Source organism: Somniosus microcephalus, chromosome 9 (genome assembly GCF_052327205.1).
Source record: "Somniosus microcephalus isolate GS21.2 chromosome 9, FLI_Smic_1.0, whole genome shotgun sequence".
Taxonomy (NCBI): Eukaryota; Metazoa; Chordata; class Chondrichthyes; order Squaliformes; family Somniosidae; genus Somniosus; species Somniosus microcephalus.
Window position 1 is genome coordinate 62747462 of NC_140995.1, and position 16503 is coordinate 62763964.

At 42.3% G+C, this 16503-nt stretch overlaps 1 protein-coding gene across 2 annotated transcripts in view; it reads right to left on the minus strand.

Annotated features, from left to right (window-relative positions):
* Positions 1-4690: 4690 nt before the first annotated feature.
* The window catches only part of disc1 (DISC1 scaffold protein), a 108785-nt gene continuing 96972 nt past the window's right edge, over positions 4691-16503 (minus strand). The window contains exons 11-12 of one of the 2 annotated variants that reach the window (XM_085996665.1): positions 10465-10509; positions 4691-4907 (exon numbers count right to left, since the gene is read on the minus strand). In XM_085996665.1, the coding sequence (XP_085852791.1) occupies positions 4776-4907; positions 10465-10509 (177 nt within the window). In that variant the 3' untranslated portion in view covers positions 4691-4775. Of the gene's footprint in view, positions 4908-10464; positions 13898-16503 lie in introns of those variants that run through there. The other variant, XM_085996666.1, reaches the window with a different exon arrangement.

Below are 16503 nucleotides of genomic sequence, written 5' to 3' on the forward strand. Positions count from 1 at the left end.
CAGAGTTTGTACAATAAAGCATTTTATTTATTCACATTGTCCATGTTTGATCTTTGAAGTGTTTGTTGCCTTAACCGGCTGAGGGCTTGCGGGGCGGCTGCAATCATGTTCTATCATTGGCACAAGCCATTCCCTGACAGGGGGCCTAGAAGTGACGTTCAATAAGCCGCCGACGGGCGGCCCTTGGACCTTGTGCGTCCCTCCTGGGCTGGTACTCCTCGTCCTCGTCGTCCTCATGCTCCTCCTCCTGAGGTGGTGGTCCAATGTGAGGTGGCAGTGCCTGAGTCCTGCGGATAGCCAGGTTGTGCAGCATGCAGCAAACGACGACGAATTGGGAGACTCGATCCTGCGAATACTGGAGGGCTCCCCCGGAGCGATCGAGACAGCGGAACCGTTGCTTGAGCACGCCGATTGTTTGTTCTATGAGGTTCCTCGTCGCTTGATGGCTCTCGTTGTATGCCTCTTCAGCAGGGGTCGTGGGCGCGCGGAGCGGGGTCATGAGCCAGGTACACAAAGGATAGCCTTTGTCCCCGATAAGCCATCCTCTTGGGGGAGGCTGTGCCTGGAACATGTCAGCCACAGTTGTCTGTCGCAGGATAAAGGCATCGTGGCTGCTGCCTGGAAAGCGGGCATTGACAGCTAGGATGCGCTGCCTGTGGTCACACACCAGCTGTACATTGAGGGAATGGTAGCCCTTCCGGTTGCGGTACTCCTCGGCATGCTCAAGAGGTGCCCGCAAAGCCACATGCGTGCAGTCAATGGCGCCCTGCACCATGGGGAAGCCCGCTATTCTTGCAAACCCCACTGCACGCTGCTGCTGCTTGTCCAGGGTCATGGGGAAGGAGATGAATTGATGTCTCCTTCTGAAAAGGGCTTCGGTCACCTGGCGGATGCAGCAATGCACGGCGAACTGGGCGATGTTAGCGATGTCCCCAGTAGCGGATTGGAAGGAGCCGGAGGCATAGAAGTTGAGAGCCACCGTCACCTTCACTGCCACCGACAGAGACGTCCTGCGCATCAGCTGTGGCTGCAGATCTCTCTGAAGCAGCCGGCAGATGTCTGCAACCACCTCCCTTCGGAATCGCAGCCTCCTAACCCACATCGCGGCAGACATGGTCAGATAGGAGGTCTGCTGGCGGTATACCCTGTGTGGGTAAGGCCTCAGTTGGCGACGCCTGTTGCCCCCCCTGCATCTAGCCAGGGCTGCCACTCTCTCACGGCGTCTGTAAGCCCTTCTGGCATAAGGCTGAAATTCAGCGTTGCCACCCAATGCAGCCCCCATTATATGCTGGCAAACACTGAGCTCTGAATGAAGGCAAAGATAATTGGTAAGCTCTGGCCTGAGCCAAAAATACCTGTCCAAGTGTTGGTCCAAACCAGTAAACTCTCCTCTTTGGTCTCTGTCCAAAAAACCGTTGCACAAGAGTGAATGCTGCAAAATGGCTGGCCTTTATACTGCTGGGTAAGTGCCCTTTAATTGGCGCTCCCCACGGCCCGGCTGGGCTGTGTGCCGTTCCACTTCACAGTCGCTCGGGCCGCCCGGCGCACAATGGGCCGGCGCGAGTGAAGTTCCGGTTTGGGGCGCACAAAGGGCGTTGCACTATTAAATGACGTCATGATCTGCGCGCGCAGCAGGGCGTGCGCTAAGACTTTGCGCCGGCGCTAAATGTGTCCTGAAGTTGGGGAGAGGCGCAGATCACGCTGCGCCCAGGCGATAAGCGCCTAGCGCTCGAGATCTACTCCTCCTAAGGCGCTAACGGCTGGCGCGCCCAACTGAATTTCTAGGCCATAGTTTCCAGCCTTCTGCCTACTACCCTTTTTAAATAAGGGTGTTACATTAGCAGTTTTCCAATCTGCCGGGACCTTTGCTGAGTCCAGGGAGTTTTGGAAAATTATTACCAATGCATCCACAATCCCTAACGCCACTTCCCTCAAGACCCTAGGATGTAAGCCATCAGGTCCAGGGGATTTATCCGCCTTGAGTCCCATTATTTTACCAAGTACCACTTCCTTAGTGATTTTAATCGTATTTAGCTCCTCCCCCCCCTCGTGCCCCCTGTTTGTCCAGTGTTGGGATATTCTTAGTGTCCTCTACCGTAAAGACTGATACAAAATATTTGTTCAGCGTTTTTGCCATCTCCATGTTTCCCACCATTAATTTCCCGGTCTCATCCTCTAAGGGACCAACATTTACTTTAGCCACCCTTTTTCTTTTTATATAACTATAGAAACTTTTGCTATCTGTTTTTATATTTTTTGCTAATTTACTTTCATAATCTATCTTCCCTTTCTTAATCAATCTTTTAGTTATTTTTTGCTGTCTTTTAAAGACTTCCCAATCTTCTATCCTCCCACTAGATTTAGCTACCTTATATGCCCTTGTTTTTAGTTGGATACTATCCTTAATTACTTTACTTAGCCACGGATGGCTATCTTTTCTTTTACACCCTTTTTTCCCTCAGTGGAATATATATTTTTTGGAAGCTGTAAAATAACTCCTTAAATGTACACCACTGATCATGTACCGTCTCACCCTTTAATCTATTTTCCCAGTCCACTCTAATCAATTCCGCTCTCATACCTTCATAGTCTCCTTTATTCAAGCTTAGCACACTTGTTTGAGATCCAACCTTCTCACCCTCGAATTGCATATGGAATTCAACCATATTATGGTCACTCATTCCAATGGGATCCTTTACTAGGACATTTTTAATTAATCCTGTCTCATTACACAGGACCAAATCTAAGGTTGCTTGCCCCCTGGTCGGTTCAGTTACATACTGCTCAAGAAACCCATCCCTAATACACTCAATGAATTCATCCTCAAGGCTGCTCTGCCCAATTTGATTTGTCCAGTTAATATGATAGTTAAAATCCCCCATAATTATAGCTGTTCCCTTATTACAAGCCTCAACTATTTCCTGATTAATACTCCGTCCAACAGAGTTGCAACTGTTAGGAGGCCTATAGACTACGCCCACTAGTGTTTTTTTCCCTTTATTATTCCTTATCTCCACCCAAACTGTTTCACTATCCTGATCCTTTGACCCAATATCATTTCTCTGTATTATAGTGATTCCTTCCTTTATTAACATAGCCACCCCACCTCCCCTCCCTTCCTGCCTGTCCTTCCTGATTGTTAAATAACCTGGTATGTTTAATTCCCAGTCATGGTCACCCTGCAGCCATGTTTCTGTAATGGCTACAAGATCATACTCATATGTAGTTATTTGTGCCGTTAACTCATTCATTTTGTTATGAATGCTACGTGCATTCAGATAAAGAACTTTCAAATATGTTTTGTGACAGTTAGTTCCTGTTTTTTCCCCTTTTACTACTTTACCTTTTACTCCATACCTTCTGTCCCTTCCTGACACGTTCTGTTTTTTTATTCCCCCACTGCTACCTAAGTCTATGACCTTCTCCGTTGTCATTTCTATTATTTGCTCTCTAGAAACCTCCCCCCCACTAATTAGTTTAAAGCCCTCTCTACAGCCCTAGTTATATGATTCGCCAGGACTCTAGTCCCAGCACTGGCCAAGTGGAGTCCGTCCCAACGGAACAGCTCCCTCCTGTCCCAGTACTGGTGCCAGTGTCCCAAGAAGCAAAACCCATTTCTCCCACACCAGTCTTTGAGCCACGCATTTAACTCTTTAATTTTATTTATCCTATCCAAATTCGCTCGTGGCTCAGGTAATAACCCAGAGATTATTACCCTTGAGGTTCTGTTTTTTAATTTGGCCCCTAGCTGCTCATACTCCTTTAACAGAACTGCCTTCCTTGTCCTATCTACGTCGTTTGTACCAACATGGACTACGACAACTGGATCCTTCCCCTCCAAGTTTCTTTCTAGCCCAGAAGAGATGTCCTTAACCCTGGCACCGGGCAGGCAACACAGCCTTCGGGACTCCCGCTCTTGACTGCAGAGAACCCTATCTATCCCCCTAATGATACTATCCCCTACCACTACAACATTTCTTTTTACTCCCTCCACTTGAATGGCCCCCTGTACCACGGTGCTGTGGCCAGGTTGCTCATCCTCCCTGCAGTCCCCGCTCCCGCCCTCACAGGGAGTAAGAACCTCGATCCTGCTTGACAAGAGCAAGGGCTGCGGCTCCTTCAACACTTCCTCCTGGATCCCTGTACCTGCCTCACTCGTAGTCACACCGTCCTGTCCCTGACCACGGACTACATCTGCATTAATTAATTTCATAGGTGTGACCACCTCCTGAAACATAGAGTCCAGGAACTTCTCCCCCTCCCTGATGTGTCGCAGTGTCTGAAGCTCGGTCTCAAGCTCTTTAACATGGAGCTTGAGTTCCTCTAGCAGCAAACACTTATTGCAAATGTAATCACCGTGAGCCTCAATGGGGTCCACCGGCTCCCACATTTCGCAACAGTGACACATCACCTGTTCACCCATATCTATGTAATTAATTAAATTTCTTATTAGTTATGAAGACCCTCTGCCCCAATATAGATAATATTACACCACTATTCAATAGGACTTACCAACTTAAAGGTATAAAAGAGAAGAAAACCAACCAACCCAGCTGATCGCCAACCTCCTCCTTGAATACTGTCTGTGGGGCCTGTTTGGTTGACTCGTCTCGCTGCTCCGCCTCCGCAGTGCTGTCTGAGCCTGGGAGCGGGGAACAAAACAGAGCAAAAAACACTCCCTCACCTCCCACTTGCCCGAACACTCCACTTACCAAACTCTCGCAGCACTCAGTGCACAGCAGCAAAACTTCAACTTCTAATTCTATGATCCCAAACTAAAGGATATGAGTAAGACTGTCATCATGATTGTTTATTGCCATTTGCAGCTGGTCTTCCAAACATAGCAGCCTGTTGTTAATTGCTTCACACTGTTCTCCTATGTCCACTGCAGAACCCTTATAGGCAACCTACAAAAACACAAAATTCCATGGTCTGTGTGAATTGTAGTACTTTAAATGTACTTTTAACTTGTATCAAAACTATCATATTTACATGTCTCTAAGTAATTTGAACATAATATCTGATGTTCTTTAATGTTTTTGTTTAAACAATTACTGTTTGATACCATGGATAGGCTTACAGGAATAATTAAGGCTGACAGTATGAAGGACCTGAATTAATATCAGTTAAGATATAGAAGTGGATTGTCCTGTATGCAGCCATTAATGCTACTTTTGGCAGTAAATTCAAGGTAATTATGTGCATTTACATCCCAATAGTATTGACGATGTAAATTTACCAATGATGGCAAGTTAAACTAGAAAATTATTTTTTCCCAATGGCTGTTCTTAAGCAGCTTCATTAGCTAGAAATCAGGCCCTTATACTTATCAGATATACTTTAACTTTAGGAGAATTCCATACTTTTACTCACTGTATTTCAACTCTATATTGTATGAATATAGAAACATAGGAACAGGAGGCGGCCATTCAGCCCCTCAAGCCTGTTCCACCATTTAATTAGCACGGTGGCATAGTGGTTAGCACTGTTGCCTCACAGCGCCATGGACCCGGGTTCAAATCCGGCCTCGGGTGACTGTCTGTGTGGAGTTTGCACATTCTCCCCGTGTTTGCGTGGGTTTTCTCCGGGTGCTCCGGTTTCCTCCCACAGTCCAAAAATGTGCGGGTTAGGTTGATTGGCCATGATAAAAATTGACCCTTAGTGTTAGGGGGGATTAAATACGTGGGGTTACGGGGATAGGGCTTGGGTGGGATGGCTGTCGGTGTAGCGACCGGGTGCTAGGGTTTGGATGATCAGCCATGATCTCGTTGAATGGCGGAGCAGGCTCGAAAGGCCGAATGGCCTACTCCTGCTCCTATCTTCTATGTTTCTATGACTGATCTGTCCCTCACTCCATTTACCTGTCTTTGATCCATATTCCTTGATACCTTTACCTAATAAAAATCTGTTGATTTCAGTCTTGAAAGTTGTATCAATATATTGACTTGGTTACTGCACAATAATTAAAGATTTATCATAATATTTCAAGCAATTTTCAGTTCTACAAATCTTTGTACTGAGCACAGTCCAAAATTTAAAACCAGATGGAATCAGTAATATAGGCCCAGAAATTTGGGTCGGGGGCTTCCCGCGGGTGCAAGCCCCCGACCTGCATTTATCTAGCGCGCCGGCCGTTGAGCTGTGGGCCCCCGTGGAATTCCGATCCTGGGCCTGCTCCAACAGCCGGTGCGCAGTGCTTGCGTATCCCAGGGGCGCAGTTAGTTCGATGCGTCCCCTGGGATCACGTGGGCCATGGAGAGCCAATCGGAGCAGGGAATGCTCCATTCCTAAGTCTGACAGGAAGTGCTGTCAAACTTAGAAATACTACGGGCCCCAAAACATCACTAAATCTTCAAATAAATTTAAAACATCACATTTTTAAATAAACTATAAATTACATGAAATAACTATTTTAAACAATAATTTAAATTTTTGAAAAAAAGTAATTTTATTTTCTAACGGGCCTAAAAATAAACTTACCTTTCTTTAAAGTATTTAAAAATAATAAACCTGTGGAAAAAATGTTTTAATTTAAATTAATTCCCCACTTACCTTGTAAAAAGCAGGCCTTATGTCTAACTTCTGGAGACTTACCTTCCCGGGAAAACCTGTTAAAAAAAACGAAGTTCGATGCGCACGCGCAGCCTCTCCCGCGCACGACCTCTGAACCCCTGCTTTCAGGGGCACGGAAGTGCCGGTTTCCCGCGCATGCGCAGTGCATGCAGGAAACGGGCACTTCCATTGGGTTTACGGGTGAGTACCCCGTGCGTACTCACCCGTGGAGACCCGAATTTCTGGGCCATTGCCATGAAATTGCACTCCTAACACACTGGCAGCAAAGAGGCACTTTACACAGTACTGTTTGTTCCACTGGGTTTTGCGAGATACTGTCATTAGTATAGTGCTGTTACATTTTGCATGATGCATTGTGAGTGCAGAGGATAGAATGGAGGTGGGAGGGTTGTATTTCCTCTATAGCGGCTTATTAATAGCGCAGGTTCAGCACCTTAAAGCTGTACACTCACCTCCTGCTGTGCTTGAAAAAGTTGGTTAGTAGTACAGAATGCAGCAAGTGCTTAAAAAATTAGTCTCAAGTCAGTCAGTCAGTTCATAGGTTAGAGGCAAGACATCTCCCTTGAGGCAGGGACTACCTATGCTGAAACGGACCTGACCCAACACTGGAGGTTGATATGCCTGGTGAGATGAGACGTACTGGCCTTCAGAAGGGCACAGATAGACCCCTCCGGAGGGATCAGAATGTTCAGACTAGAGAAGCAGTGTGGACCCCCTAAGATTAGGTAACTTCGATGAATTGGCCCCTTTATACAGGAACCAATGCATGGGGTATTCAGAGAGGAAGGGGGACCCCTGGTCATCCCTCCCATGATGGTGGCTAGGTGCAGTGTTTCCAGCATCATATAGCATGCCAGGACCTGAGATGCACCAGCTGGCCCCATGCAAATGAGTTGCCCTCCAAATGACCCCACAAAGTCTGGCGGGATCAGTGCTGAAGGACACTGGTGGATGTAATGCCAGCATAATTGCGGAGATTGCAGATTGCATATTTTTGGGGCCCATGTGTATTCAGGTCTTATCAACAGAACAAGAAAATATAACCCACTATTTAAACCAAAGAAATAACCTAATCTAAAGTTCATGGAAGATTTGATTGTTTGGATGATATTATTTCCAGGGTATATTTCAAATGTCAATTTAAAATTTGTATTTCTTTAATTTGTAATCAGAGGTCATGCTGGAAAGTCATCTGTGTAATAAGCAATTAGCCCAGGGGAAAACAGATTGCAAAAAACACATGGTTTAACTAACTGCCTTTAAATGTATTCAGCATGCCACTCCAACACATGCTTCCAATTATTTCAGTCTTCAAACACTATAGCCATAACACCTAAGAATTTGTTATCACAGAAATAATTACATCATATCTGTTTGGCTGACCTTCTATTACATGTTAAACTTTAAACCTAAATATGTAAACAATTATATCTTAACAGCTAGGAAAATCCATCATCCATTTGCTATCTTTAAAGAGATACCTAATAAACGTTAGCATTGTTCATTTTCTTTTACATTTTAGTGCTGACATTTTATAAATATAAATATAACGTTCTAAGGATTTAATGTCTTAAATGCTTTCTTTAAGTAGTGTGAAAATAATGGTCAATAGCAGAGATTGCCTAATGCTTATAGTAATATATGGAAAAAAACTAAAGTGTGGCGGAGGGACTCAGACCAACTATATATAATTCCCTTTAACAATATGTTAGCTAAAGCCTGAGTCTGTATCTTTGTTTTACTGTTTGCATGTACAGAGCGCGGTCCCTTTAAGAGCGCGGGCAAACGTGATGATGTCACGTCGTTCATCATGTGATCCCCCACCGGCGGGAAAAACGTGATGACGTCAACCACGGGACTGCCCGAGCAGTCCTCGTGGAGCCTCCGAACTGACTAGACCTGTATACGTAGTTCTCTTGCATTTTGTTGTTAAACTCTGTTAGTTTTTCATTAAACATCGTTTGTTTGATCGCCTGAGTCGACCTCAGTCTCTTGATAGGAACTAGACATTCCTACAAAAGGACCAATTTTTAATCACCCGCACCTTATGAGAATGGGGCAAGCGAGAGGTTAAAATAGAGGACGAGTCCTGCCCTCCAACTAGACACTGCACTCACGTTGGCAGGTATTTTAACTCCTAGCTTTTCGGTGAGTGAGGGCTTTGCCATAGGCAGGCAAGCGCTTCATTAAAATGCAACGGTTGGGGCCTGATGACCTCAATCAGACCCCAACGCTATTTTAACTTTGTGTTGTGATGTCAGCGCAAGCTCCTGGCCTCGCTAGGGAAACCCAGCAGGCACAAAAGAAAGACAAAAAGGTAAGTAATTTTAAATAAGAAATGTCTTAAAAAATGTTTCCCTGTAGGCGAGGAGGGGCAGTAGGTCTTCCCTGCCTCCCAGTCACTTACCTGACTGTGAGAGACTGTTTCCAGACCCAGCTGCGGTCTCCAGATTCCCGTCCGCTAGCCTGACGTCGTTCACGCCATCTTCATGCGGGAGTTGGTCCTTGGATCACCAATGACCAGGATTTATACTTGGATCACCAATAACCAGGATTTATACTTGGATTACCACTGACCAGGATTTATACTTGGATCACCACAGACCAGGATTTATACTTGGATCACCACTGACCAGGATTTATACTTGGATCACCACAGACAACGATTTATACTTGGATCACCACTGACCAGGATTTATACTTGGATCACCACGGGCAAGGATTTATACTTGGATCACCACTGACCAGGATTTATACTTGGATCACCACGGACAAGGATTTATACTTGGATCACCACTGACCAGGATTTATACTTGGATCACCACTGACCAGGATTTATACTTGGATCACCACTGACCAGGATTTATACTTGGATCACCACTGACCAGGATTTATACTTGGATCACCACGGACAAGGATTTATACTTGGATCACCGCTGACCAGGATTTATACTTGGATCACCACGGACAAGGATTTTTCATCCAACACCAAGTTTTATGTATATTATATATATATATATATAAACGGATCGTTCTGTCTGTCTGTCCTTCTGTCTGTCCTCACGTGTGCATCTGTCCGGCTATGCGCTCGAAAGTTATAGAGCGTACCTACGCGCGCGTTACCTCCGAAGAAAGCTTACGGTTCCGGGACGGTCGTAAGCGTATTTACTTTTCGGTCGGACGAAAATTGTTCGCGCCTTATGCAAAAAACCTTCAAAATTAAACTCATTATCTGCTACTTAGCATTGATTGACTGACGTCAAGGTTCGACCAATCCTGTGCCGTCACGATTGACCAATTCTACAGTACGGTCCCCTGATGGTTGGCCAATCGGTGTGTGTGTGTGGGCAGGACTAATCATTTTCATCTCAGGGATCTGGCAGCCATTGTTTCACTGCCATTACTTCAGCTTCCAGCTCAAACTACTTTGATCATCCAGCTTTGAAAAAGTTAGTATCTCTTTTAAAAATAACATAAGATTTACCAAAAACGTTTTTAAAGTACTTTCACTTTCATCTTTCAAGGTATTAAAAGGTAGAAATGTTGCCCGGCAGCAGATTGAGAGAGGGACACAGACAGGGCCCAAAAGCCTGGGACTCGATTTAAAATGTTGCCCGGCAGCAGATTCACAGAGGGACAGAGAGAGGCCCCAAAGCCTCGCACTCGATTTAAACCACCCGGCCCAAAACAGCCCTGGCAAAGCCGGGCTCCCCCAGCTAGTAAGTAATAATAGAACTTTTTGGATTGTTAGGAAAACAACACAGTGTGGTTCTTTGAATATTGCACTTTGTGCCTCTAAAGTACACAGTAGGAAATCATATTGGCCTTTTCCCTTTCTACTTGTGCCACACTACAAGCTGCAGCACCAGGAGAGAACTTCCAAACACTCACCTCTGACTGTGTATCCTTGATGCTGAAAGAACATTTCATTGACACCTAAGAAATGAATATACAAAAGGTTGTTAAGTATATGATGGTGATGGCACAAGAAGTTTACATCAATTATCATTTAAAAAGTATACATCAATAATATTGATAAACAAGAAAGAAGATACCAAAGCTAAGGTAAGTGAAAGAATAGTCATTTGCAAGGGAAAGATGTACTTTAGTTTATCTGTATAACTACATAAGGGGTACAAAAAACATACAATCAGAGACAGTGAATACCATGAAGAAGGAAGTCTTTATACACAAGTGACAAAATTGTTAGTGGGTTGTGAAGGTCTTGGGTATGAATGAGACTCAAGATCCTACTAAACTCTATTCTGTATTATATGTACTATAGATAAAACTATCAACATGATTTGATGTTAAATGTAGTTACTAATGATGCCTTCTGGAAGGTAATAAAAGTTACTGAACAGCAGAATTAAGTACAGGATAATATACATGTGGGAGGGTGTTCCAAGATAGTGACATACAAATGTTCCACTGGCAAGAGCACTGTGGAGGACAGTGGAGGATAGCAATGAACAGCGTGGGCCAGTTCTTGATTTGAGAAGCACTGAATATAGCAATTAATTAAAGGGCCACTCTTCTGAAATAGTAAACCTTGTTTTGTTGTTTGAACACAGAATTAAATGACATCAGTTGCATCCTTGTGTTACTTACATTCAGTGTCACCATGATAAAAATGATCATCCTTTCTAGTTTCCTCTCCCCAAATGAAAGAAAGCTAGGCCTTGATGAATTTAACATAAGAAATAGGAGCAGGAATAGGCCATTCAGCCCTTCGGGCTTGCTCCGCCATTCAATAAGATCATGGTTAATCTTCTACCTCAACTCTACCTTTTGCACTATCCCCATATCTCTTGATTCCCTTAGTATCCAAAAATCTATCTACCTCTGCCTTGAATATACTCAACGACTGAGCATCCACAACTCTCTGGGGTAGAGAATTCCAAAGATTCACAACCCTTTGAGTGAAGAAATTTCTCCTCATCTCAGTCCTAAATGGCCGACTCCTTATTCCAAGACTGTGACCCCCCCTAGTTCTAGACCAAGGGAGACATCCAGCATCTACCCTGTCAAGTCCTTTAAGAATTTTATATGATCATCTCTCATTATTCTAAACTCTAGGAATATCGGCCTAATCTATTCACTCTCTCCTTATAGGACAATCCCCTCATCCCAGGAATCAGTCTAATGAACCTTTGGTGCACTCCCTCTAAGGCAAATATATCATTCCTTAGGTAAGGAGACCAAAACAGTATGCCAGGTGTGATCTCATCAACACCTAAATAATTGTAGTAAGACGTCTTTACTCTTATACTCCAATCCCTTTGCAATAAAGGCTAACATACCATTTGCTTTCCTAATTGCTTGCTGTAATCGCATGTTAATTTTCTGTGATTCATGTACAAGGACACCCAGGTCCCTCTGAATATCAACATTTCCTAGTCTCTTACCAATTAAAAAATATTCTGTTTTTCTATTTTTCTTACCAAAATGGATAACTTCACATTTATCCACATTATATTCCATCTACCATGTCCTTGCCCAATCACTCAACTTGTCTAAATCCCTTTGCAGCCTCCTTGCTTCCTCCTCACAGCTTACTTTTCCACCTAACTTTGTATCAGCAGCAAACTTGGATACATTACACTCGGTCCCCTCATCGAAGTCACTGATAATAGATTGTAAATAGCTGAGGCCCGAGCACTGATCCTTGCGGTACCCCGTTAGTTACAGCCTGCCAACCCTACTTTCTGTCCATTAACAAATCCTCAATCCATGCTAATATATTAGCCCCAATCCCATGAACCCTAATTTTGTGTAATAACCCCTTGTGTGGCACCTTATTGAATGTTTTTTGAAAATCCAAATACACTACATCCACTGGTTCCTCCTTATCCATCCTGCCAGTTACAACCAATGTCCCCTTTAAGCAGCATGGCCGCACAGCCACGTTGCGCTCTGCAGCTCCCACGCAGCCAGCTCACCGGCTTTTAAATAGGAAAAACCACGCATGTGCGGTATTTTGAATGGGTGCGCACCCAAAAAAAATTATAGCGAACATTGATTACAACCTCAAAAGACTCTGATCAGATTTGTCAAACACAATTTTCCTTTCATTAATCAGTGTCAACTCTGCCCAATTATATTATGATTTTCTAAGTGCCCTGTAATCACGTCCCTAATAATAATGAAGGAAGGAAATAATGGCATACAGAAATAATATGTACTCTGCAATAGTTCAGGAATGGAAACTCAGGGTAGAAACTCACACTATACTAAAAACTCTATGCAGAAAATCAAACAGACAAGAATAAATAACAGATGTTAAATCCAGAATAATGGTATAAGACCTTCATAATCCAGCCTTGAATTTGTCACTCCTTATTTTATGAAACTTTCCTCATTTCAGGATTAACTATGTACCCCATCTTTGTAAACGATGTAGGTTCTAAGACTGCAACTTGCTTGCTAAATACTGTATGTTAAACTAGTCCACTATGTTTATACTATGGGGGTATAATTTGGGTGGATGCACAAAATGGCTGATAGCTAATTAGCAGCCCATTTTACACCTACATGGTTTTCTTTATTGGGCACGGTGTAAAACGGGCTGCTGATTCGCTTTTGCCCACTTTGCGCTACCAAGAACAATTTCACTCCCTCTATGTTTGTAAATTATAGGCATAACAACACATGGTGGTCTGTTTTTGAAGGATGTAGCTTTCCATTTTATATTTACTTAATACTTTTATTCAGAAGAAACAAAAAAATTATACATATTTTACATTTCTTTCTTGGTTTGTTCAATCTTAATTCTTTCCAAGTGTTATAGCTATTATTAGCCATATATTCCTTCACTTTATTAACTAGAAATTCTTTTGTACTATTTCAAACAATATCGTTCACATTGAATAGACTTAACTAGTTAGGCAATACTATTATGAACTGTGGCTTGTACTTAGTTTATATCCTTTTTAATTTATAATTAGCCTTATAACCTCAGAAACTTTTAGAATAAAAGAACTGGCAAAAACAAATTGAGCTGTAAAGTATATCAAATTTATTTAGGCTGTCAATTCAAGTATTTATTTTATAGTTAAACAGGTGCCTGTATTTTGTAATGATTGTTAGAACACATACTGCAGCTACATAGTTATAAATTATATGTACATAACAAAATACAAAGAAGTATCAGCATGTTATTTCCTATGAGGTGTAATTCTATGATCTCGTGCTCCTAGCGGGGAGCCACATTCGCAGCAAACCTAGGTCAAAGAATCAAGGCTACATTATCCTAGACCCATTTCATCCATGGTCCCTTCAAGCACGGTTTCTCCACTGGAAGTGCAGGATCACAGATATACTCCTAAGAATTTAAAAAGTAACAAAAAAGTATATTCATGTATGAGAAATATTAATTAAATGTCTATTTTAAAGATCGACACAGCACCCAATTGTCTACTACAGAAATACTAGATGGCAGTAGTGTTACCTTTGGCCGTTTCTCACCTTCACTGACTTGGAATCTAGTAGGTTACTGGGAAGGTCAGCCTCTCCTTCATAGGGACAGAAAGGGAGCACTGCACAGCATGCAGGGCATAGAAAGAGGTCAGGAAATTAAAAAGTAAGCTTTAGGTATTTACCACAAACTACTACAGTAAATACGTTGGAAAGAAGAGTCAAAATTAGGTTCAGTTACAAAGCTGCTGATCTCCATGCAGAATCTAAATTGAGAATTGGCATGCAATAGTGTATAATATGAGGAAGGCTGTTAGTTAAGTCAGCAGAAGGAAGAGAAAGAACTGTTATCAAACATAGCTACACAACCCAATTTAGCTGATCAACAGCAATGACAAGTTTTGTTTTTCCAAAACTCCATATATACCCAGAAGTGTTTAGTGTGGCTAAGTTAGCATTTTGAAAGCACCACTATATTAAATAGGTTTCAGTTGACAGTAGGATTCTCTCTTTATAAGAATTCGTATTCTATATGGTTTTGTCTAAAATGTACTGTAATCATGTTCAATGACTCTATATAGGTCAATGAAAAGTGACGAGGATAGAACATATGCAAATCATTATGGGAAGAGATATATTTTTAGATATTGGTTTTAGGACATCAAGTCAGCTTTCACCTCTTTTATTCCCCCTTATAAAATTTGTGTAACTCCATTACTGTGAATATTTAGGCTAAGGAAAGAACCTGCAGCAATAGTAGTGAGTTGCAGAACAAGATAAGACTGTGTATAAAAGCCCCTACATGGCTACTTTTTTAGTGCTCCCCATTTTACTCTTTATGTTTTTGTTTCCCAAAACTCATACACATGAAAAATATAACTGTGAGTGTATATATGTATTCTTGTTTCATCTATGCTTGGATTTTTCTTATTTAAATCCTGTTAAATCCATAACATAATTTCCCTCCGAGTTCTGTTGATGGTTACACACCCAAATACTTTCTGTTTACAGATACAGACCTGGATATTGGAATACAGCGTAGTATTTCTAAATTTGCCAATGACACCAAATTTGGGGGGGTGGCAAACAGTGAGGTGATGCTAATCGACTGCAACAGGACATAGAAAGGCTAGCAGAATGGGCAGACAAGTGGCAGATGGAATTTAATACAGAGAAGTGTGAGTTGATGCATTTTGGCAGAAGGAACAGGGAGAGGCAATGGCACAGATTTAAAGAGTGTGCAGGGACAGAGGGACCTGGGAGTTAATGTATATAGGTCCCTGAGAGAGTGGTTAGCAAAGCATATGGGTTCTTGGGCTTCATAAATAGAGGTATTGAGTACAAAAGTAGAGAAGTTATGCTGAACCTTTATAAAGTGCTGGTTAGGCCACAACTGGAGTATTGCGTCCAGTTCTGGTCACCACACTTTAGGAAGGATGTGAAGGCACTTGAGAGGGTGCAGAGGAGATTTACCAGAATGGTTCCGGGGATGGGGGATCTTAGCTACAAGGACAGGTTGGAGAAGCTGGATTTGTTTTCATTAGAGCAAAGGCGGTTGTGGGGTGATTTGATAGCGGTGTACAAGATTATGACGGGTTTGGATAGGCGAGACGGGGAAAGGCTGTTCCCACTAGTTGATGGTACAAGGACTGGGGACACAGATTTAAGGTTTTGGGCAAGAGATACAGGGGGGATGTGAGGAAATAGACAGCCCATTTCCTATATGGATTCTTCACCTGACCGTGTCTTCCTATTTACCACTTATAAATTCTGTTTAATTTTTAAGGGTTCTCCTTAATGGAAAAGTTGCTGAAATACCAAAACTATTCCTATACAAGGCAGTTTAATGAAAGTTATTATGAGAATAAATGTAACTTAGCTCTTTGAATGTTTTAAGTTTTGGTTTAAAACTTAAAACAAATGTACCAATACAAATCTCCCTTCTTGAAAATGAAACTACTGTATATACAATACTCATGTGGAAAATTATCATGTTATTCCCACACATATGACACTGCAAATATCATTAGTTGGTTTTCTCCGTTTTAATAGTCATTCAAATTAATTTTTTATCTGGTTAAAAATATAAATCTCATAAATGGAATATGTTATAGCTGTTAGTGGCCTGTGATTTTATTTTTATAGTGAGGCTGATTATATAACTCATGAGCAAAAATGTACATCAAAGGTTTGGTCATTATCAGCTCTGGATTTTTAAATTTTATGTAATACAAATGTAGCTGCTAAGTATTCTTTACGTACAAATTAAAATAACAAATTCCCTGCAAGTGAAGTAAATATGGAATTAAAACAGAGGATATATACACAATCTCTTCATAATTCTATTTTACAAATTGGTAGAAAGTGTTCTACACAAGTGAGCAATGCAGTTTGGAATTTGAATCACTCTTTGATTTTGGCCAAACTGCCAACAATTGTTTATTAATAACAGTAATTGGGCAGGATTTTCATTGTGCTGTGGAGTCGGGATTGGAGGCGTGCGGGGGGTTAAAA